Source organism: Diorhabda sublineata, chromosome 2 (genome assembly GCF_026230105.1).
Source record: "Diorhabda sublineata isolate icDioSubl1.1 chromosome 2, icDioSubl1.1, whole genome shotgun sequence".
NCBI lineage: Eukaryota > Metazoa > Arthropoda > Insecta > Coleoptera > Chrysomelidae > Diorhabda > Diorhabda sublineata.
In genome coordinates this window covers 26260545-26284299 of record NC_079475.1, presented here as the reverse complement: position 1 = coordinate 26284299, position 23755 = coordinate 26260545, and the positions used below count along the sequence as shown (strand labels likewise).

The 23755-nt window shown below is 32.4% G+C and overlaps 1 protein-coding gene across 1 annotated transcript in view; it reads right to left on the bottom strand.

Annotated features, from left to right (window-relative positions):
* The window catches only part of LOC130453029 (matrix metalloproteinase-25-like), a 35425-nt gene that overhangs the window by 1064 nt on the left and 10606 nt on the right, over positions 1-23755 (bottom strand). The window contains exons 2-10 of the mRNA XM_056792614.1: positions 20841-20993; positions 20575-20681; positions 19956-20117; positions 19585-19883; positions 16985-17126; positions 13529-13763; positions 11492-11636; positions 10972-11094; positions 10769-10909 (exon numbers count right to left, since the gene is read on the bottom strand). Of these exons, the coding sequence (XP_056648592.1) occupies positions 10769-10909; positions 10972-11094; positions 11492-11636; positions 13529-13763; positions 16985-17126; positions 19585-19883; positions 19956-20117; positions 20575-20681; positions 20841-20993 (1507 nt within the window). The remainder of the gene's footprint in view (positions 1-10768; positions 10910-10971; positions 11095-11491; positions 11637-13528; positions 13764-16984; positions 17127-19584; positions 19884-19955; positions 20118-20574; positions 20682-20840; positions 20994-23755) is intronic.

Below are 23755 nucleotides of genomic sequence, written 5' to 3'. Positions count from 1 at the left end.
ATTAAGATTATGTTGAATATTTTAAGGAGAACGTGACGTAATCATGAAAAAAATGGTTTTAATATTTTAGTAATTTATTGATAAATTTAGGGATTTGTAGGAATTGAAGATTTAAATTGAAAACAGTGCAAGCCAAGAGTTTTAATAATTTACGCGAGCATATTGAAAATTTTGGGGTTCTTCTAATAATATCCTTCCCAGTAAAAAGGAGAAATAAACAAAATATTGCATACAGCTAATGGAAATGTTACACATTGAGTAATTAGACTCAATTTTGATAAATGTCGTCACATGAACTTTCATAGTACATCCTTTACAGTTAATTTAATATTGCTTATAGCCGGTAGCCAACTATTAAAACGTTTTAAGTGCTTATAAGGATTTGGAACAAATGCATCATGGATTATCAATGTTATACACAACACAATATTTTTTTATTGTTCTGTTGTTATGTTAAAAAATTAACTTCAGCTAACACTATACATAATTAAAAATATACAAAAGCACGAGCACAACACAACAATATTGAGTTATCAAGAGAAACTGCACAATGTCTCAAATTGCCAAAGTTATGCTAGCAAATCCATATAGGGCTTCGAACTTGAATTACAGAAATGATGCAACCTTGGGCTATGAAATAAATGGTTTGTGCTCATGTAGCATAAAAAGTAAACTAATTTGAAATTTGAATTTTTTTCAATTAGGGGCAAGACGAATATGTTAAGGGAAAGAATAAAAAAAAGACAAAAATTTTTAATCAACAATTTTATTTTTAATATGTACTTTGGTAAATTATCTTTGAAAATTACAAATAAAAACATTGAAACTTAAACAATGTCTACATAAATTTTTGATTACAAAAAAGTACTTATTATCAGTTTTGTCCAACGTCCACCCCCCCCCCCCCGGGTAAAACGGATGCACCTCCACGGCAAAAATGATAAGTAATGCAATTGGTGTTGTAGCCTTCATACTCATCACAGTAGCAGTTGCCTGATCTGACATAAGAAGTATAGTTCTTGTGTACCCATCTTTTGCATTGGATGCACTCTATACAATCTTCGGCAGCCGATTCAATATATACTTTTAAGTACCCTAAACAGTAGTAAGACTTCTTGGTTGTTTTATGTTTACTAGTTGAATTTGTGAATTATTCTGGACTGAAGCACTTTTGATGTAAGCTCCACTAAATAGTTTTGCCATGTCAACTGATTCACGATTCTTCTTGAGTGACTTTCTGAAACGTATTCAATTCTTGCTCAAAATACTTTTTTAACAGTTCATAGACAGCCGTGTCTAATGGTTGCATGTGGTCTGTGGTGTGTGGTGCAAATGATAAAAATATGATTTTATTTTTGACGCAAAGTGTAAAGCTGGATAAAACTTTTTCGATTCATGGTTATTAAGCAAGAGAGAAACTTTTATTTTCGCACTTAAGAGAAAATTTTCTGAAAAAAATTTCAATCAGCTTAAAAAAGCTTCCCCATGGATCTAGTCCTTATCTGTGACTGTAGCTTGTGAGTCTACCTCTCCTGCTTTCTTTCCTGCATTCCTTTTCGGAGCGAATATAAAAAAAGTTGGTATAGATATAACTGTTCCTTAACAGCAGCATATAACAGTGGTTCTCTGACCCCTTTCCTGACTACTTATGACGCCGACTTATTACTTTTCTTTAATAGACAGAATTTTCGGTGGTTTAGTTCTGCTATTCTTCATGCCAGTCTCATCCATATTATAAAAGGTAGTTCCATCAAAGTTGTATTTTTTTTTCAGCTCCCAATAATTGGTATTAAACAACTCTATGATCTGTTGAAACCTCTTGTCCTTGCCAGAGATGTTGGCTCCGATGAGTACAATTTCTGGGTTTTGGCGTTTGAAACCAGAAAACCAGTCACCATTTTTAAGGGATGAGGGATATTATTTTTTGTTGTATATTGATATCCGAGTTCTAAAAAGTCCGAATGAGTTAGGCCAAAAAGCAGACCGTCTATTTATTTGAAATATGCACACAGCTCTTTTTCTTGCTCTGGACGAAAAACCGTTTCAAATCTACCCAGTTTCTTACGAGTTTCCTGATTTTATATGTCGATGAAAAGTTGTAAATGGAATTTCAAATTCAGTAGTGGTAGTTTCTCTGCATCTTTAATAGCTTTTTTTGCTTTCTTAAGTGATTCTTCTGACCATGCTCCTCGACCACTTTTACGTTTGTATTTAAACACCATCTGAAATAAACAAATCATATTGTACTCAATCTAATGCTACTTAATAATGACATTAATTTCTCACATACTACTATATTTATATTCTAATGTTCGTAAATATCGAACTAAGCGGGCAAAACGGATTGCCATCCGTTGTCCAAAGCACTCATATTTAAAAGTGGTATTAGCCTACTATAACATTTCTACCAAAGAATGAAAGGTGAAAAATCCAAATTAAATCTTAAAAAAAAGGTAATCGATTAAACAGAATCTATTCGTTAACACTTAATACATAATGCAAAAATCAATACACTTACCTTGGCAAAAATTGTAACAAAACAGCAAAAAACTTTTATTTTTACTTTAACTACAAACACACGCGTGTTTTCGTTGAACTGTCATGGCGCCGCTGAGCTGTTGTTTTACGCATCCAAGATCCGAGATCAGTAGCGCAATTTAACATAAATTGTTGATAAAATCCAGTATTCGTCTTATCCACACTAGGCATTTAGTCCAGGTTTTCCCCATGTATCACAGTACACCTCTTGCAAAAAGTAGCCACCCAAAATATTTTTAATTTATTTTTTATATCGCTCGCTGTATAAATATATCGAAAACTAGAAAAATTTATAGCAACAGTTGATTTTAAACAGTCACTATATTCTGTAAATCTATTTTGAATTTGGTGGGCTTCGCCTACAATTGGTGCGACTTTATGATTGGCCTGGAATGTAAGTCATTTAGTATATGCTCCTTTCGCGTTGAAATCTATTTACAGAAAACCCCGCTTAACGTGGGGGATACATTCCATTAAAGTAGAGCGTAATGTGAAACAGTGCTAAACGAGGCTATCTAAACATGTGAATCATGGGGTTGGGAGAAGATGGATAGGAAAATTGGTTTGGTATTGAATTTGATAATGTTTTTTTAATAAAAATAAAACCGAAACTTTATTTCTCACAAAAATAAAAACAATATAAACGATTATACTTATAAAAACAAATAAAATTCTTGGTCAGCCAGATTATTCAGCCTTTTTCGTGTTTCCAATGCTCTCTCTTTTTGTCATGAAGGCATCTAATGTAGTCTGTGTTTTACTTTTACATTCTGCTAGAAGTTGTTGATAAGTGGGTAGGGCATCTATAACACCCCGTCTTGCTTTTGAACGCCTGCCAAAATTTTGATCATTTGCAACAAAATCCTTTATAATTTCAGTTATAGTGGTCAAACTCCTTTTTACACACTCCGTTTTACAAACACCAAACTCTTCTTCGAAGTCACCACTGTCGATATTTCTTCGACGTCTTCCATATTTACCTCAACTAAATCGGCTAATTCCACTATTTCTTCCACCATTTTATCCATACGGACAGAGTGTCAAATGTTCTTCCATACTCCTTTCAAAGATCTTTCCGTTATCTCATTCGAAGAAAGTTTTATGTTTTCTACAGCATTCATAATATTGTAGTTTTCCAAAAATTCTCTTAATGATTGCTTCTCTTCTGCGTCTGTTTTTCAAACATCTGATTAATTATTCGTCGCAAGTAATAAGCCTTAAAATAGGGTATAACGCCTTGGTCCATTGGTTAAATTAAGGTAGTTGTGCTGGGTAGCAAGAAAACCACTTCGACTGGAATGCATGTTGATAAGTCTGATAAATTTGTTGGGTGGCAAGTCTGATAAATTTGTTGGGTGGCTTGGAGCATTATCAATTAATAGTAGTCATCTTTGTTCAAGTCTATTAATTTTGAAACAACGTTTAACAGATGGAACAGAACTGAACAGAAATGTTCAGTGAATCTTTCCTGGAAAATTTTCATAGTTATCCTTGATTTTTTATTAGACTTCCAAATTACAGAAAAAGTTGATTTAGATATACCTTTCATCGCTTTTGGGTTTTTGGAGTAAATCAGTAGTGGTCGTTTCTCTTCACGAGATAAAAATGTTCGTTTTGGCGTTCTTTTCCAAAATAGGCCTGTTTCATCAACATTAAAAACCAATCCTGGAGTATAGTTTCCTTAGTCAATTATTCCTCGCTACTTGTCATGTAATATTTATGTTGTGAAGATTATTTCGATGTTAAATATATTAAACCATTCTACACTAGCAACGAAAGTTTTACTTATGTTACTTGCTACAGCCTGAATGTAATTAAAAATTCTTCTAGATTTTTCCATTATGATAGATTGTATTGTGTTCAATTTTGTCGTTAATCCAAATTGGCAGTCGTTTTTCCATTTTCTCTATAATGTTATTTCTAGAATGGTTAATTTTAGTTGCAGAGCTGACATAGTTGCAGATACCAATGACAGCATTTTTCTTTATTCTTAAGAATCGTCCTTATTGTTGAAGTTGCTGAAATCAGTGCAGCACTAATTTGAGATTGACTTTTACCAAAATCTAGTCTTCTAATCACTGGCATTCTAGTTTCCAGTGAAATGCATTTTGTGATTGCTTTGTTTTATGTTTTTTATTATCAATCGTGATAAAAAAAGAAGATTATAATATTTGTCAATGTATTAATCCCTCTATGTTCTTATGATATGATAATACTCCATCTTTTCTTTTTGTTCCTCAATAATCGAAACATCCTTAACAATATTTATACAATGAACAAATTTGAATGCAGCATGTTTAAAATATTTTTGTATATTGCTCTTGTTTAAAAGGTTCTCGAAAATATAATGCATAAAATTGTTTTCGATCAATAAATTCTTTAACAAATTGAATTATATTATTTTCCAAATCTGTTCGTGATAGGATTACAAACAAAAGTATGTTATCGAAATATTTCTCTTTTTGTTCATCTACTGGTCACTTCGCTACATGTTAAAAATATCTGATTTTTATTTTCGTTAACTTCAGTTAAGTAAATAAAATTATGAATTTTATCATTGAATTTCTTTTATATCCTAATCAATAATAATTTTTGTTAAATTAATTTCTAGTTTCTAAAAGTATCTTTACTTTTTTATGTATTTTACTCATTCTAATTTTTATTGATTTTAAATATTATCTATTCCTATAACATAAAAGGTAAACAAGACAGAAAGGTCTTATTATAAAAATCCATTTTATAATAACTTGAATTGCGTACTACTTCATAGAATGATAATATTTATGTTTCTTATATTTTGTTTGTTCGTTAATTGTTTCATAATGAATCTCAATTTTCTCATTTTCATTGTGCATTTCTCTTTTATCAATCATATTATTTTGATTCTGTATATTTAATATATTTCTATTTAATTAAGGTTCTATAATATAACATTCATTTTCTAATATTTCATTATCAGTTTTTATTACATTATACATTGATACATTATTTGTATCCTTTTCTCCCATTGTCATATGATTATTTACTTCAATTAATTTCATTGGATTTTCTCCTACTTCATTCAATTTATCTTCTTCTTCTTCAAAGAATTAACCGAGATCTAGTTCTAATTGTTAGTTTCTTTCTTTAGATTTAACAAAATTTTCAAAAACATCTAGTATTTCTTTAATTTTCTCATTTTTGTTATTATTATAACCATTATTATATAATTCTTCAGACGTAAAATTTGGGTTCTCATTTCTTGATTGGAAATATTTATTTTATTATTATTAATATTAACGTTCCTGGTAAGTATGTTTGTAAAATTTCTAGATGTCGTATACGTCCCGGTTTTAGCAACTTTTGCACAGGTATTTGGTTTGGTCGGAAAACGTTTTTCCTGGGGCCTGAGCGATAGTCGAATAGTTTCGTTGTTGTTGTGGTACAGGGTTCAGATTAATTGGTTGACTAGGAAAATTATTATTATAATTATTGTGATTATTATATCCATTATAATTATTATTTCACGGCTAGTTGAAATGATTTCTATTATAATTATTATGGTTATTATATCACTGAGGATTGTAAAGATAATTATTTAATTACTTATTATTATTAGTGTGTTGGTTATTTTGATCATTCTTCATTAAACTCATTTCAAAATTATCATTACGCGAAAGATTTATGGACTACTCAGCCTAGAGCAGATATTATTTACCCATCCCGGATACAAAGTATCAAAAGATTAGGCTCGGTTAACATAATGAACTCGCTTACTGTGTGGCAAGTATTCAATATTACAGCCTTCTGGATGTCGGCGAACGTGTTCTTTGGTAATCCCAGTTTGGCGATGCTATCGACGCCAGTTGCTGCTATAATAACTGGGACTATTTCCACATTTTCGCTGTGCCACATCTGTTTAATCTCAATTGCGAGATCTGCGTATTTGGCCAGTTTCCCTTGCTATTGTTTGAAAAGGTTTGTTATTCGTCACCTGTCTATCGGTGATAATGAACCTATCGTAATAGAGTCCAAAATTGCCATTTTCGAGCACCTTCTGCAGCTTATTCTTGTAATACGATGTATACATATTCAGAAGACCGAACTTTGTGGCCAGTTTCTGGTGGATGATTTGGCAAACTTGGTTATGCCGGTGTAGATAGTCGGTATGAGTTAACACACTACAAGCAAATGTTATATGTTGAATGGTCTCTGATGTTTGTTGGCACTCTCTGCATTTGTCAGATTGAGTGTTCGTATAATTAATATTTTTCTTGTAGTTACTAGTGTTGATAACTTGATCCTTGATAGCCATCATGAAGCCTGCGGTCTCTGAAAATATATTGCTTCTAATAAACCATCTGTTTGAAGCTTCTTTATCAACATGCGGCTGGTCGAGGTCGTGATGATGTCTACTGTGTATTGCCTTTCATGACCAATGTTCCATATTCTCAGTGTCCAATATCATATTTAAGTCAGATACTGGCGATGCGAGGTTGAGGGGTGAGTAGTCCTTATCCGCCTTGGATATAATCCGGTGTAGAGTAGAGGTTTCTGATTTCTTATGAAAGAGTTACGTAGTTTCATTACCTGTCGAGAGTGCAGGTTAAGAAGGCCGACCAAGCCTCTTCCACCCCCTTTTCGGGGTAATGCTGTTCTAAAATCGGATAACTTCGGGTCAGGATTCTAAAAGAGTACGTTAAAAAAGGTTTAGCATAGGTGTTGATTTCCTGGACTAAGTTGCCTGTATTTAATTCGAATTTCATAAGTGACCTCACTCTTTTGGCAAATCGATCCTGGCTTTTGCCTGCTTGTGCTCCAGCAACTTAACCTGTTGAAATCCTAGGTATTTGTAGGTTTCTCCGTTTTCTATCACCTGTATGATATCTCCGTTTTGAAGTTGCACATTTCCGTTCATGACAATTCCTTTCTCGATATGTGGAGTCTTGCACTTATACAGTCTCAACTCCATATGTATATCGGCAGAGAATCGATGTGTTATATCGAGAAGGTGATTAATTTGACGCTTATTTGTTGCGTTGTTCAAATAAAGGAAATAGGAGATGGTACAGTACAGAGACACCTGTTTGCTTTAATGCTGAATCCGTACTTTGTATCATTAAGCATGATAGAAAGGAGAGGCATTGCAAAGTAGAACCACAACGGACTCAAGGAGTCGTCCCGGTATATTCCCCTACGAATGGGTATTTCGTTAATACTGACCGAGGTTGGACTGATTTGAAGATGTAAGTTCGTTCACCATCCCTTCATCGTTTTTGAAAGGAAGCTTATAATAGATAGGGTGAACTTAGTAAATCTGCAAGACCTCCATAAGTCAGGAATGAGACACACTATCAAACGCTTTCTTGTGATCCAAGAAAGAAGTGTGTATATTCCGGTGATCTCTCTTTGCACAAGTTTTTCTTTGCACCCTTGATCTCTTCTGCAACCTTTCTGTTCCTCTGCTAAGATATTATTTTTCTCGACGTCCCCATGAATTCTGTTAGTGATACAAGTGATGTAAGTATATTATATAATGTGGGTAGGCACGTGATAAGCCTGTATTGAGTGGGGCCATCCGTCTGGGAGTTATTTGGAAACAGATAAGTAGATCAGAAGTTTTAGATATTATCAAACCCCGGTGCTTTTCAGTTGTTAGTATTTTGAATTACGTCAGTTATTTCTTTCAGTGTGAAATTATCAAACTTTTCCAAGGACCTTTTCTATGGCATAGGTAGTTTGGTGTTGTTATTCGGCGAAGCTATAAGTTTCCTTAAAATACTTTTTGGTTGCTATGAAAAGTGTTAATCTGTAGCCTCTTCTTTGTAGGCTTAATGTATCTCGAGAAACGTTTGAATTTCGCTTTCAGCTTCTGCTGAGGCAGATCAATATACTTTTGGATGCTGTGTGTGAGTATTTATTTTCTTGAATATTTTTTGTATTTGCTGATTATGTAAACAGCTCTATAATAAATAAGTTAATGAAGCCGCTCGAACGTATTGTAGTCGGTTATGGTATGTTATTGGATTTTTTGTTTGTCTTCAGCTTAGGTCATTTTGGGCGACGTATAGGGCCCTCAAATTCTGCTAATGCATTGTGCATTTCGAGTGACACTTTATCGACGATATTTGGTTGCGTATTGTCAAAATCGGGTATGGTCTGGTTGTTTGTACTAGTGCTTATTTAATTTTTGGCCATTTATTTAATTCTATCCTATTTCCTACTTCTGCGTTTCCTGTATACATTCCAATACATGTTTATTTGTGTATAACATGATCATTATAAATATCGTATGTTTCAATTAATTTTTCACATCTATCTATGAATTTGTTATCCATCTCTATCGTTTGATTCTTTATTTTCAAGTTTTAATTTGAATAAATTTTAGTAAGTTTTTAGATTTGCCTTTGCCATTTTTGATAAATCTGGATTGTTTTTGTCCTCCTCTATATTCAATTTATTGAATGTACTCAATAAATTATCTAAATCGTTCATAAAAATGATTAAGATTCAACTATTAATAAATTATCTCTTCCTTCCTTCCTTTTTATATTAAAATAAACGATAACACATGTTCCCAAAAAATTCTTTTTACGTCTTAATTTAACTCAAGAGAAATATCCATTAGTTTAATTTTAAGAAAAAAAAAATTAAAGAAATTTTAATTAGATTTTGTCTCCTATTATATGTATTCGAAATTAATTAATCAACTGTGTCAGTGTGTCTAAAGTAGTTATGAGATACCAAGAGACTGGAGGATATGATAGAAGGCCAGTGAAGGGACGGCCGTCGGCATTAAACTAAGACCATGTTATTATGAGTAAAAGTAAATGAAACACCAAAACTCAGTATATCATATTAGACAGTGAACAATGATCTGAATTAAAAAGGCGTTTACAGCTATTACCATGATGACGGTGAAAGTCTGAACACAGAAACAAGAAACTCACCCATATACAGGTGTAATGAATGATTCTTAGTTTTAAAAAATCTAAAACTATTGGCAACTGCTGTGTTGATGTCAACTGTTGAATCTCTAGCTTGAAAAAGTGCAGAAACTCTTTAAAGAATCATTAGAAGATTTGTACTAATCATAGTTAAAATATTCGAAAAATCACATTCACATTTTTTACTCCGCATATCAGGTCTGGGATAATAAAGTACAAACTACAACTTAACATTTGTATCTACTCAGTGAAATTGCTTCTACTCAGTAAAAATGCACTAGCGTTTTCTCAGTTTTTGATTCTCCCGTCATAAATTTTGCTGTTGATTGCCCATTTTTTTGTTTTTTCACCGCCGAACCTTATTCGCTACCCCAATATTTTTAAATCTTGAATTGTTTCTCTGTTAATACTATCGAAAGCTATTAAAAGCATATGGATAGTATATTTTGATCAATATTGATATTAATTTCTATTATTGCTATTATTGGTTTCTTAACCTGTCGCTTAGAATAGTTTAGAGAATTTTATAACCTGAGTTCAATAGTTATATTTTTGCATAGTTGTTGTTCCTGATCTCCATTCATGTGGTATCTTTTCTTATTCAATTTCCATCGACCTATAGTTTTTAAAATTAGTTCTTTATCGATTTTATTTGCTCCTGTCGCTATCTATCCAATTTTCTATTAATTCCTTTGCACAATTTCATAAATTTTATCGTTTTCACTGATTCTATTGTCAATTTTTTGTATATTTGATAGTTTCCTCAGCCTCCGATTCCATCCATCGTTATCTGACTTGTGTCTCAAGGCATTCCTTCATTTTTATGATCTACCGTTTTATGCTGCATTTTTAATATACTTCCTCATACTCTACCAGTTCTACTAATAGTCTCAATTTTCAGCTCTTCTAGTTTCCATACCTCTTCTTTTCTTATTTTAATTTATTTCCAAATATAGTTTCGCTAAGACAAAGAAGTTATCGTTATTATTTGTACATTCTCAAATGCACTTTTATTTCATATTAGAAAAAAATTGAAAAACTGACGAAGGAAAAGGTTTTTTCACCTCTTATGCTGAATTAAAGTGATGCACTTTGAAAGAGGATAATGAAGCATTACAAATTAAAAAGCAAAAAACTGACAAACAAATAATGATACCGCAATAACTTTAAGACAGTACACGTGAATGTATCTGTATAATGGTTGCCCTTCTCCAAGAGTTAGCAATTAATAATAAAGCAATTGAGTTCGAGAATCTAGTTTCAGAAGTAAATCATTAATACTGATAAATTTCATAGAAAATTACCGTCTTTCCAGGTGATTGCTGCATCCAAATGCGAAGGAACTCCTCTCCATGCTCGCATATGTTGGGGATATCCCGGATCCATGGTATGTGAAGTTTCATTATACCTCCAAAATCTATCCATTGAATAAAAATATGTTTTTCCTAATGAAAAAAAAAATATCGCATTACTGGATGAATCTGATAATTTACTCGAAAATACTGACTATTTCTTTTCCAATTTTGGACAGCGTTAAGCTCGTAAACATATTCAGGAAGGCCTAAATGTGTGAGCGGTTCTGGACTTCTACTCGAGAAATGTCTACCGTCGTAGATCCAAAATTTGTCACCTTGAACATGGAAATAACAAATTAATTATATATTCTGAGAAAATTGGATCTTAATGTTTATAATTATCAAGAGATAATGCATGGACAGTATAGTGTAATAACGTGAACAAATTGACACCGCGTTATTCTCAGAGTCCAAACGACAAGACTTATGCCAGCAAAATTATATAGCATTTATTTCTTAATCTTTCTCAGGTTTCTGTCGAGGACGATGAAGAGGTGTGAAGGAAAGCAAATTCATTTATTAATAGATTCACACATTTCACACAGGTGATGTTAATTAAAATTATAAATTTTTGAGATGAGCTCTGTTACCTCCTACAGCATCTTCTTTTTATTCGGTGTAATTGGATATATGATTCTCCGTTCTTTCGTATGTCTCAACTTTGTTTTTTACCTGTAAATAATAGGATTGATCCATCTGGCCGTTGATATGCTGCATCAATTTTTTTTACTGTTTCTGGTAATGTCGGAAACATTTGATTCAATGGAATAGGGTATCCTTTCACTAAGATTCCTCTATCTCTAAACCGCCATACGTACTAAAAATACGAAAAATCAACACAAATAATTAGAAGTGCCTCAACCTGACTAGAAAATCCTATCATAATAAAATGATAGATTGTTTCTTTTTCAAAAACCACACTTTATAAAAGTTTAGAAGTGTACTAAAAAGTAAAACCTCCTTTTCATAGAGACCATTCGTGAAACGGAAAAAAATAGTACGAACACAGAAATGAAAATGTATAAAGCAGCATTGAGACGATGGTACTGATAGAGAGAATCTAAAAAAAAAAGAAAATAAATTAAGAATGTTGGAGAGATAAATTTTGAGAAAAGGCTACAATTAAACAAGGAAAGCGGGAGATATGAGAAAAATATATAGAAAGACAATTTCTATGGTCAGAGCGAAGTTCACAAAAAAATCCTTTAGATTTTGTTGCCCCACGAATTACTAATCGACAGAAATTATGAAAAACAAATACGTGAATTTTTGATTTCCATGATGAATCATTCACAATTTTTTTCAAAATTAGGAATTCTTCTAGCAAAGGAATAAATAAATGAGACATGTTGATATTGATTGATTGATGTTGATATAAGATTACACCGTTTTCTTTTATTTTCTTGTGAATATACACAAAGCATAATATATTATAGTTCAGTATTTATCGTGATCGGTCATTTTATCTTTTTTAAATCTTTCAAATAACAAATTCCAATTGAATCGTTTATTCCAGAAATCACTCAGTGACAAAATATCGAAAAATGTGTTTCTGATGGTAACCTATATACCATATCAGCAATGCTATTAGACAGCCTTCGTAAGAATCCGTTTATTTCAGAAGATCCCAATCGCTTTCGCTTAGGTACTTTCTGCGCTAAATTCACACGTGACAGTTGGCGGCCTTGTTGATATATTTGTGGTTTCAATGGTTCATAAACCAGTAACAGTGAGTTGATTCAAATGTTACCTAATACTGAGAGTTAGTTTTCGTGTGTTTTCGGTGAAAATTAATTGTTATTTTATTGTTTCCTAATACATTATATAGTCATGTCGGATAGTTCAGATGATGAACCTAATCACAAGTGTAAGCATGGAGTCGTGCACGAGGAAAATACAAACGGAACATTATTCGAAATGGTAGGATCAGAGGACAGCAGTAGATCTCGTACAAAGAAAAAGAAGTTCCCAGCAAAGCTACGATGATTGATATAAATTGTAATTGAAATTTGAAATGTCATTTCAAACTCAACGATGAAGCAAAACAAGAACTATGGAAAACATTTTACTTTTAAACATTTTTGTATGCTACAACAGGTTTTAAAATTTATTGGGTTTTGCATAGTGAGATTTTTGGTTTTAGGTCCCAATCAACAAAAAAAAAAGATAGAAGATATAAAAAAGTTGATGGAACTCACTGCTGGATATGAAGCCTTCTATGAAACTATCGTCTAATGGCCAACAACTAACAAGGAGTTGCCAGAACCTGAATAGGTGAATAAGGTCAGATTTTTCTCCATAGACATACTGTAGCTTGTAGTCTACTTGTATTTCTCGATATAGGCATAGTTAAATTTTTTATATTTATCTCACAGATGTTTATATTTTACTAGATATGTATGTTTATATTTTGTTCATTATAAGAATAAAACAATAGAAAAGAAATATTCTCTTTCATTCCTTTCATACCAAAACAGATAACAGAAAAAACTTAAAAAATTTAAAAACCTAGATTATTCCAATAGCACGTTTTTGATTTGGTAAAACAATATTTGAAGAAAACTGAATCTATACTTAAGCTGTAAAATAGTTTTTTGTAGTTAAAAAAAGCTCACTTACATGGTTTTTAAAATGAACGGTTCAATTATCAATCTAACAAATTGAAACTATATATATATATATTTGTTTTTTCATATAATATCAACTTACCTTTTCACTGAAGACAAATAGTTCATCTCTCAACGTAGCTATAGCGTCTACACGACCGTCACAAATATCTGGAATTCTTGGTGCGCTTGTAGGGTTTTTCCTATCATGATTTTTGTGTTCCTCAACAGTTTCATAATCACCTTCATATCTGATAGTTGAATATTTGACTGTTGAAGTTTCTATTGAATAATCTTTATAACTAGTCGTTTTAGTGGATCCAGTAGTTTCCTTGGACCTTGAATTTTAATATCATGAAAATCAATTACATTTTACAAATTCCTTTAAAACAAAATATCAAATGAAACAGCTCAATAAATTCTGTCATTCTGAACAAATGACGCTCTATTCGTTGTTTAGTAATCTCAAAGTGGTACACTTGTTGAATTTCATGTTTCTCGGTCAACAGTATTCAGTCAAAACATTCTCAGTTGTTCAAAGTTCAAGCGTAGCAGAAAAACAAATTCACGAAAGAATTTTTCAAAATATATAATGACTTTTCAGCTTCAATCAAACAGTAGAAAGATGTGCTAAGGATGGGTTCGAAAGTATTTATTTTGATAAAGACTCAAAATTAGTCGAAACGTCAATTTTTATCTACCTCTTAAAAATTATCAAAAAAAAACAGAATTTTAAAACAGAAGAAACCTGAAATCAAAAATATTTAGAAACATATATATATATATATATATATATATATATATATATATATATATATATGTATATATATGTATGTATATGTATATGGCAATAAAACATCAAAGTGGATTATTTCTCTCTCTAATTTCTTAGGTTCGTAGGTTGTTTGTATGAAATAATTAAATAATCGATGAAATACACATTTTTATGTTTTATGTATAACTTAACGTTTCGCTCCTTCCTTGAGAGCATATTCAAAAAAATAATTAATATTTAATGATTAAAATATTTGTAGAAGAGATAAAAATATATTAGTAGGTACATTTAAATAAACTAATTGATCAATTTATGGTAAATTTGGCTGAGGTTATTTTATATCTTGTCTATCTTTCACAGAACATTTATCTTGTTTTATGTATAATTTCTTTGATTAATAAATTTTCGTAGTTCTTGTCTTCAGCTAAGATTTTTGTTTTTTTAAAATCAAATTCATAATGTTAATTTTTTAATGTTTGTGTAGAGCAGTCGATGCATTTTTGGTGTATTTGTGCCCATTTATTTTGTTCTCCAAGTATTGTGTAGTCATTCCTTTATAATTTTTAGCACAATTCAGACATGGTGTAGAATAGATGATATCTGATTTCTTAGTATCTTTAGTTTTGCTTTTTAGTGTAGTGAATAGTGGTGATAATGTGTTATGTGATCTATGGCTTATATTGATGTTAAGTTTTGACAAAATGTATTTCAATTTTTCTGATAGTTGGTTTGTATAGGGGAGTGCTATATATGCATCTTATTCTTTATTTGAATTTATATGTGTAGTTGGATTTATATTGTTCTTATTGTGTAATTTATATGTGTGTTGTCGGATGATTCTATTAATTTGATTTTCTGGTTATTTATTATTTTTTAAAGTATTTTTGAGTTTTTTTTATTACTTCATGGTGATATTCTGGAGTGAAGTTAATTTTAATGCTCTATCTGTTAATCCTATAATGACGCTGTTTCTTTATGATTTGGGATGGCATGAGTTTTAATTAAGATATCTTCCAGAACATGTTTCTTTTGTAGTTTGCTTTATCATTGATTTTAATGACTGTCATGTTTAAGAAATTCATTTTGTTTTTGTATTCAATTTCTAAAGTGAATTGGATACTTGGGTTAAATTTAAAGTTATAAAGAAATGTATTGCGTTTGTTACTAGGAATTACCGCGAAACAGTCGTCAATGTATCTTTTGAAAAACACTACATTAATATCCATATCATTCAGTATCTTCTCTTCTACATATTCCATAACAATTTGCGCTAGACTGGAGGAAATTGGAGATCCCATTGTACATCCGTTTAGTTGTTGGAAAAAGTTTTCGTTATATTGAAAATAATTAATAATTTTTATAAGCATAATACCTTCTAGAAACTCGTCATAGCTGTGTGATGTATCTTGTTTCATTGGATCCCATCTATTTTCCAATACGTGTGTTATGAGATCATTTGGAATATTTTTGTTCATTAAGACATGTCTTAATGTCTAGAGATATGATTTGATGTTTTCAATAAACTAACCAATCAATATTGAGCATCATTCACAACAACTTATCCTTATCTAAGCTATAAAAATTCAACGTCATTCATATTCTAACCAATTGAAAATTAATAAAAATCCCTAAAGTAACTAGAATCAATATTTCTATCAACGTCAATTTGAATATTGAATTTTGAATCATATGAATTTTCAAAATTCTCACAAAAATTGATACAATTCAAAACCACCGAAAATCTTAATAAATTATTGTAAATAAAATTTTATTATTGTTATACATTTATACATATTTCTTATATTGTATTTGACCATAATTTCAGCCCCAGACGATGACTACATAAGTATTCGAAAGTTTGAAAAATATATTTAAGTTAGTTCACTTTTTTATTAGTTTAAAAATTTTTACAAGCCTTAATAATGTCAAAAATTACCGGCAATCTTAATTAATTATTTTCCAGACGATGAATATATATATATATATATATATATATATATATATATATATATATAAGTGTGTGTGTGTGTGTGTGTGTGTGTGTGTGTTATGATAAATTTTTTTGTCCGTAAAGTTGATGTTAGTTCCTTTCTTGTAAAGATTTTACTTTGTGACCTGGCTACCTTTTGTATCATGTATCGTACAATCGTTTTTAAAATGGTCTTGGTCTTTTCAGTTTTTAGCAATTGTATTTCTCGTCCATCATCGGTGTATCTTAGTCTGAAATTTCTGTTATAGTCGTCTTTGTGTCTATGTTCTGTAAAAAGTTGTGTCGTCTTCCAAATAAGTATTGGTTGCGTTTTCCTTTCTGTTCGGAAGACTGCAAAAGTCTGTGTCTATTCTGTTCCATTTGTGTTGTTATGTTCGTATTTCTAGTGTATTTTTTCAAGTCCAGTTTTGTGAAATACGTCGTAAAAATGGCAATTTTGTTATATGTCAACTGATTTTATGCCCGCTTCTTTTCTTTTATTATCGCTTTGTATTTGTTCATACTATTCAACAATTGTTCGGTGAGCGTTGAAACAACGTTGAGGTATATGTGTTTCTGTATTTTTATGAATTTTCTAATACGTTATCTGTTGCTGTCATGACGGCGATCATCTTAAGTCTGTTAATGTTAACTGTGCTGTTTATTTTGTATTCATATCTTCATCTGCCTTGGACTTTGGCTTATTGGTCTATAGATACATATTATTCAATTATTAGTTCGGAGTGTAATTGTTGTATCCTTTATAAACCTCGAAGATGTAGTATGTTAAAAAACATTGAAATTAAGTTACAAACCTTTCACTATATGTTTCTTCTTTTTCAGTGGTAAACCATTCTCTAAAACCATCTGTTGTAGTGGCATCAGTTGAAGATGTGGTATACCCATTAGTATTTTTAGTTGTTAGTACTGGTAAATCTGATTTTAGCGATCTTCGTACTGAAAATGTTATATTAAATGTTAAATATTACATAACAAATAAAAGAGAATATTGTATTTTTGTATTATCAGGTAAGTATTTTACATTTTGTTTCAGAAAAAACTTTTTATCTCTGTTCACAAGTCACGAAAGATTTCCTATAAATAGAAATTACTTCAATATCAGACCTCTTATTTCAAAGAAAAACCTTAAATTTGATACACTTCATCAGCATTCAATTTTAAACTATCAATTATGAATAAGCACTTTTCTTATCGTCTCCACAAGTGTTTACCATTTGAGAGGCAAAGTATAACTTAGGTAAAACCTATATCGTTTTAAGCGTACTGTTCTTGAAAAAATGTGTATCATTCCTTCAGATATCTACAGAAGCACGACACTAAGAAGAGTTGTCATTGTGGCCCCTATTGCCCTACTCAATGCTAATCCTCCAACTTTTTCTAACGCCGTCATAGCTGTACGGTCGCCCTACTCTCTTACACCAAATAAATTCTACATATTTGCCAACCTTGTTAATTTGCAGTTTCACACCGTTTAAAGTCAGGTTGAAATTTTTATTAAAATTGTAGCATTTGGTGAAGACTACAATCTCAGTCTTCTTGTTATATACAGGGTGAGTCGGCAGGAGCGAACCATACTCCAGGAGTATATTATACACATGAAAATAATGTAAAAAACTCATATGTTCTTATCCGATTTCCATTTGTTTTCAAGTTATAGCATTATAACAAATTAACAAAGTATTACATAAAAATTTTCTTAATCATAGTGTTCTTTCAATAAATGTTCAAAAATACCGCCATTGACTTCTGAACATTTTCTGCTTCGGCTACGAAGAGCGTTTGTTGCTCTTCCATTTAATCAATTTCTTTCTTCTTTAATATAGAGCTGCAGTATTCTCAATTCGTCTAATTATGGCATCCCGTGTGTCCACTTTTATTTTGTAGACTTCATATCTCCTCCAGCCCCATAAAAAAACCTAGTGGTGTGAGGTCTGGAGTTTTTTCTGGAGCCTCCACGACCAATCCAACGCCCTGGAAAACGTTCGTCCAAATGTTGCTTGATCTGACGAGCGACATGTGAAGGACCTCCATCGTGCTGATAGTACATTTACATTCTAATATTTACAGGAACATTCTCTAGTAGACCTTGTAATTAATTTTGTAAGAAATTTAAGTAGTTGTCTCCTGTGAGACGATTCTCCAAAATGAAAGGGCCAATTAAATAACTGTCAACCATACCACACCACACGTTTACAGAAAACCGATGTTGAAAATTGATTTCGACTGTTGCGTGGGAATTTTTGTCCGACCATACATGATAGTTACGAGTATTATTAATGCCATCACGGGTAAATGTAGCTTCATCCGTAAAGAGTATACTCGATACAAAACGATGATTATTATTTATCCACCGACAAAACTAGCGTAATCCTCTGGTTGTAGGTGCTGTACTCTCTGTACGTGATAAGGATATAAGCCTTGTTCGTGGAGTGTGTTTATCAACCTTTTTTGTGGAATTCCCAATTGAGAGGCAATTCTCCGTGAGCTAGTAGTTGCACCTTCTTTTACAAGATGCAGAATATTTTTTACTTTTACCAAACCTTTTCGAGTAGTGCGTCCAAATGATATGTTAGCACTGGGAAGCTTACCAGTCTCGCACAATTTGTTAAAAACTATAATAAATACGTATTTATTAGGATATCTTTGGTGTGGAAAACGTTGACGATATTCTTCAGCAGCAGCTGTAGCATTTCCATTACAGAAACCATAATCAAACATCATATTTGCATATTCAAAATTTGAATAAGTATCAGTATCTGGCATTTTGCAACACTAACAATCACATAAATTCGAAATCAAACGTTCGTTTACTGTTTACTGCACACTTACAGTTCATCAAAACGTCAGAATTATCAAATACCTTTAAGCCTCGAACATGGCATACTTTGATAATGTTAAAATTCAGATATAAGTGGAAAGCTATATGAACATTTTTAATTACTCCATAACTTGAAAACAAATGAAAATCGGATAATGAGTTTTTTTACATTATTTTTACGTGTATAATACACTCCTATAGATCTATCTGCGAAATATGATAAAGAATCTATAGATGATCATACGAAAATCACCAAAGTAGCCTACTAAATTGCGTCCCGTTGCCTTATTGTATTATCAGTAATGGAGTAAAACACCACCTTGTGATTGATGGCTTCTTAACGAAGTCTATTTTAGTGAGCCATAGGAAGAACTTCTGGTTATATTCAAATTAACTTAGATTGGTATAAAATGACATCTCATGTCAATATCTGCGTTTGGTCACTTTTGGCAAAAAAAGATAGCCAAAACTCTAGCTAATATCTGCTAATTTTATTTCTTGTATAATGAATAGTCATAATAATTGTGGTGAATACTTCACAATGCATATAAATGAAATAATATATCCGAAACTTACTATACAATTCATACATTCCCAAGATATCATCATATCCTAACCGAATTTCGCCGTTTTCATCAGGATCTTGATAATATGGAAACATAATGGAGCTTTTTACTGGTGAATGCTGCAAACCTAATGAATGGCCTAATTCATGAAGAGCAACGACATAAAAATCCGTTCCATATTCGTTGACAGATTTTTCAGTATCGATCCAGTTTTCGTCAGCATCAAAATGTATATCCCCACCAAGACCATCGTCTTCTTGAGGAAAAAACGCATGAGCTAATATACTGCCAGGACCATCAAAGGGAAAACTAGAAAATATATGAGTGTGAGATAATAAGCTGATGCATCTTCAACCATCGAAAATATATATGCTCACTAACTTATCACCGTGATTTCCACTTCCAAACTGTACAATAATATCAGCATCGGGGGATTGTTTTCTATAAAATGTGAGTCTGCCATATCCGCCCCATTGATCAAGTGCTTTTTGGATGCTTTTTTGAACTACACTTTCACCAAGTCTTGGGGACCAGTTGGATAAGCTGAAAATTATTGAAAATTGGAGAACATAAATTTAATTAAAGAATGACATTATGAAATTGGAAGTTTTGGTAAGATTAATACCTCGAAATAAACTAACAGCTAGTCATAATTTAGGGAAGGTTACGTTTTATTAGGAAACAAAAAACTTGTGTAGACTCCGAAGTCGTTGCTATCCAAATTAATATTTGGAGTCTTCGAATTCTAAAGAACACGTAAGTTTTCCTCAGAAGTGATTCTTCCACCAAGACTTCAGCATATAAATACTTTAAGAAAAGATAGTAGTAGCAGTTTGAAGAAGTTAATATGACGAACTAAAATCGCAAGCATTAAATATGAATTAGTATTTGGTGAAACGTATAAATAAGGTATTGTCAAAAATATATCGCGTGTTTATTTAATCAGAACATTCGAGTTAAGCTATGACTATATAATAAGAAATCATTGAAATATTCTCACAAATAGCTAATGTTCCTCTTTTGCCAGCCTTCGGGTCCAAGAACGTATCTTTTCTGACGTTTCACTTTGATTATATCAGGGACACCACACCTGGGCATTAACATGAGCTATAAATAAAGAAAAATAATGTTATCCATCCTAAGAATATGGATGTAACTTGACTTATATGGTTTCTGCGTTTTATTACAAAATTTAAAACATAAAAAATTAGTGTTCATTGATGCCAAAGTTCTATATACCATTATTGTGATACTAAACAAAATTACCTTCTCAGTTTCTTTGTCAAATTTTCCTGTTTCCTCGATACCACCATATCTTTGCATAACTTTGATTATATCAGATATACCTTGTTCCGTATATAAGGCTTCCGAATCGCCAGTATCCATTTGGAGATAACCGTACCTTTTCATAAACTCTAGCTGAAATATGTGAGAATACCAATTTAAATTCAGCACAGGCTAACAAAATGGTAAAATAGGGTCCAAAATAATCAATTGATAATGAATGATTTCAATAAACTGAATTAAACATGTCCCAGACTATTTCTAGTTTTTGAACTAAAGGTTAATTTATATTAGTTTCAATTAAGCTAAAAATGAAGAATTGATTATATCTTTAGCATTCTTGAATTTACAATCAAATTAAAGAAGAAGTACTGATTGGGAGAGTATTCCGGATGCCTCTGGTGTAACGCTTGCACTTGCACAGTCTCGCGAATGCCCAGCAAATAACCATACGGAGGATACATGTTTATACAACGAAGAACAACCATATTATTATGTGAAACAATGAAAGTTAGGTAAACATCTTTCAAATAGTAACCAAGTCATAGATGTTACAAAAACAGTAAAAATAACATGATGCTTAGATTAGGATATCGCAAAATTTATAACGAATATAAAAAATCCAATATCTTAAAATTTTGGGCCAGGATATCTGAAGTAAAAGACAATTTGATTCGTCTTCTGGTTCACGAATTTATTCCCGGTACATTCTCTCGGTGTTCACTGTAGCTAGTGAATAGACGACGGTAGACATAACAATACTCGCTACTAGACCTCGTGCCAAGACATCAAGCGGGAATTCGCTCGATAGGTAAAGTAAAGTAAAGGCAAAAATATCGTTCCTTGGTTGTACTTGATTCAGTCTATTATTGAGTTTTTGGAAGTGAAGTTGTGCTATCATTTTTTAAAAATTTCAATTTTTTCACAATAAAGTATCCAAAAATTAAATCAAAATCGTGTCATCTACAAGTATACGTAACTGTACGTAACGAAAACACAAAGTTAACAAACTACTTTCTGTCAAAGCAGTTTTTCTGTAGCATGTATAGAGTAGGGACACTACCATATGATTCCTCTCCGTGGTAACCTGCTTGATGTATCTTGTGCTCTAAGACCGGTGGTTGACGAGGATGCGTCTACAGAGTATGAGGGCTTGCCTTAATTGGCCGGCCAAGTGGAATGGGGTACACAATAAATTCCTCTAAATTAGTGTTGAACAGTGTAGGCAAGTATTGCGAAGTTAAGGGGTGTGGGGCTAGAAAGAAGATGAAGTTCCTTATCAAAAGTCCTAGTCGACGCCGCTTCTCAGCCCATAAAATCAAGAGAATAACCTTCCAATAGAGAATCTAAAAGAACCCGATCAGAAGTAATGACCCAAGGAGTGGCTATAAAAAGCACATTTTAAAACGCTGGGTGGGAGCATCTCTAAAGTGGTACAGAAATTTAGTATTCCTCATTCCGAGGTCTTTATAGGTCGTTCTCTTGAAAGCCAAGATTATCCTCATTGAAGGCCATAGCGAAGGTCTGAATGTTTGAAATTGGAGCGCTAAAAGACTAGAGGACGAAGGCTACAAAGTGAGCTATATGTTTGGTCATACGACTATCAGACCACAAAACAGCCTCGGAGCAAAGGAGCAACCAAGCGTGTCAAAAAAGGAACAACAGTCCAAATCTCTAGTGTAAAAGGCACCAAACGAAGGAACTGCTGAAGGCAAAAAGGGCCTGCAGCAAGAGGAGAAGACATAGCTCAACCGTTAAAATGGAGGTCTCCCAATAAAAAATTAGCAATACGTAAAATACCTCAAAACTGAGGTGTATCCAAAGGAACTTACAACATTCAAAAACTGCATCAAGTGAGTTAAGAGGAATATTTGGGCAAGAAATAAGTATTGGATTCATATAAGAGCCATGAGGCTGTATACAAAGTCATAACTTCAAATCATGTAGGTTAGTCTTTGACAACAGACGTGACAGACCAAGAGGGGCTCTGCTGCTCCAAACTGATCTTAAAATTCATTAACCGATGCTTAGAGATGAACAGATACTCCATCATTGACGCCAAAATCAACGCATATCACCAGATTGGATGGGGCAGCACCGATAACAATTCGAGGGGTAAGTATTTTTTTGAATATTCAAACTACAAAAATATTCACATTCTTAACAAATGTAACAAAGCTGCGTTCAGTAACACGGCGATAAAAGAGGTTCTAGATATAACCTTATAAGATGCTTTCACATCACATACAGTAACAAACTGGCATGTGACAGATGAACCCTTCATGTCTAACCATTTAAGTATCAGATACGATCTGGAGGCAATACCAACTCACCTAGATTCAAGTAGAGTTCCAAAACTGACTAATCGGGAGTCGTATATCGAGAGCCTCGAATTGAGTCTGAAAGAATCTCCGTATAACAAAAAGGCGTTAAAGGCACTAGAGGAAACCTCTAGCCACATACGAAAACAACTGGACAATAAAATCAAATACTGGCAATTGTGCGACAGACCTAGCAAACTCAATGAACTCAAGAAATTTAAGAGAAAATTTTAGAGAAGATTTTGCGAGAGAACACATTGGCTAGCCTCAGCACATGGTTTCAAAAAGTCTTAGCCAAAACTCACTCAAACGGGATTGGACTAATTAAAAAGCCAAACGGTGAATACAGAAAAAATGAACAAGAAAGCCTAGAGATTCTCTCAAAGTTTCAGATTCCCGATCCAGAAGTCATTAAAAATGACCAATTAATACCAAAAACGTGCAAAAGAGCAGAAGATTAACCAAAGTCGTATCGCCCGAAAAGTAAGCCCGCTACAAGTGGCTCTTGACATCAAAGATATTGCTCTAATAGCCCTTATATATATAGAAGAAGCTTTTGGTAACACCTCACATCAG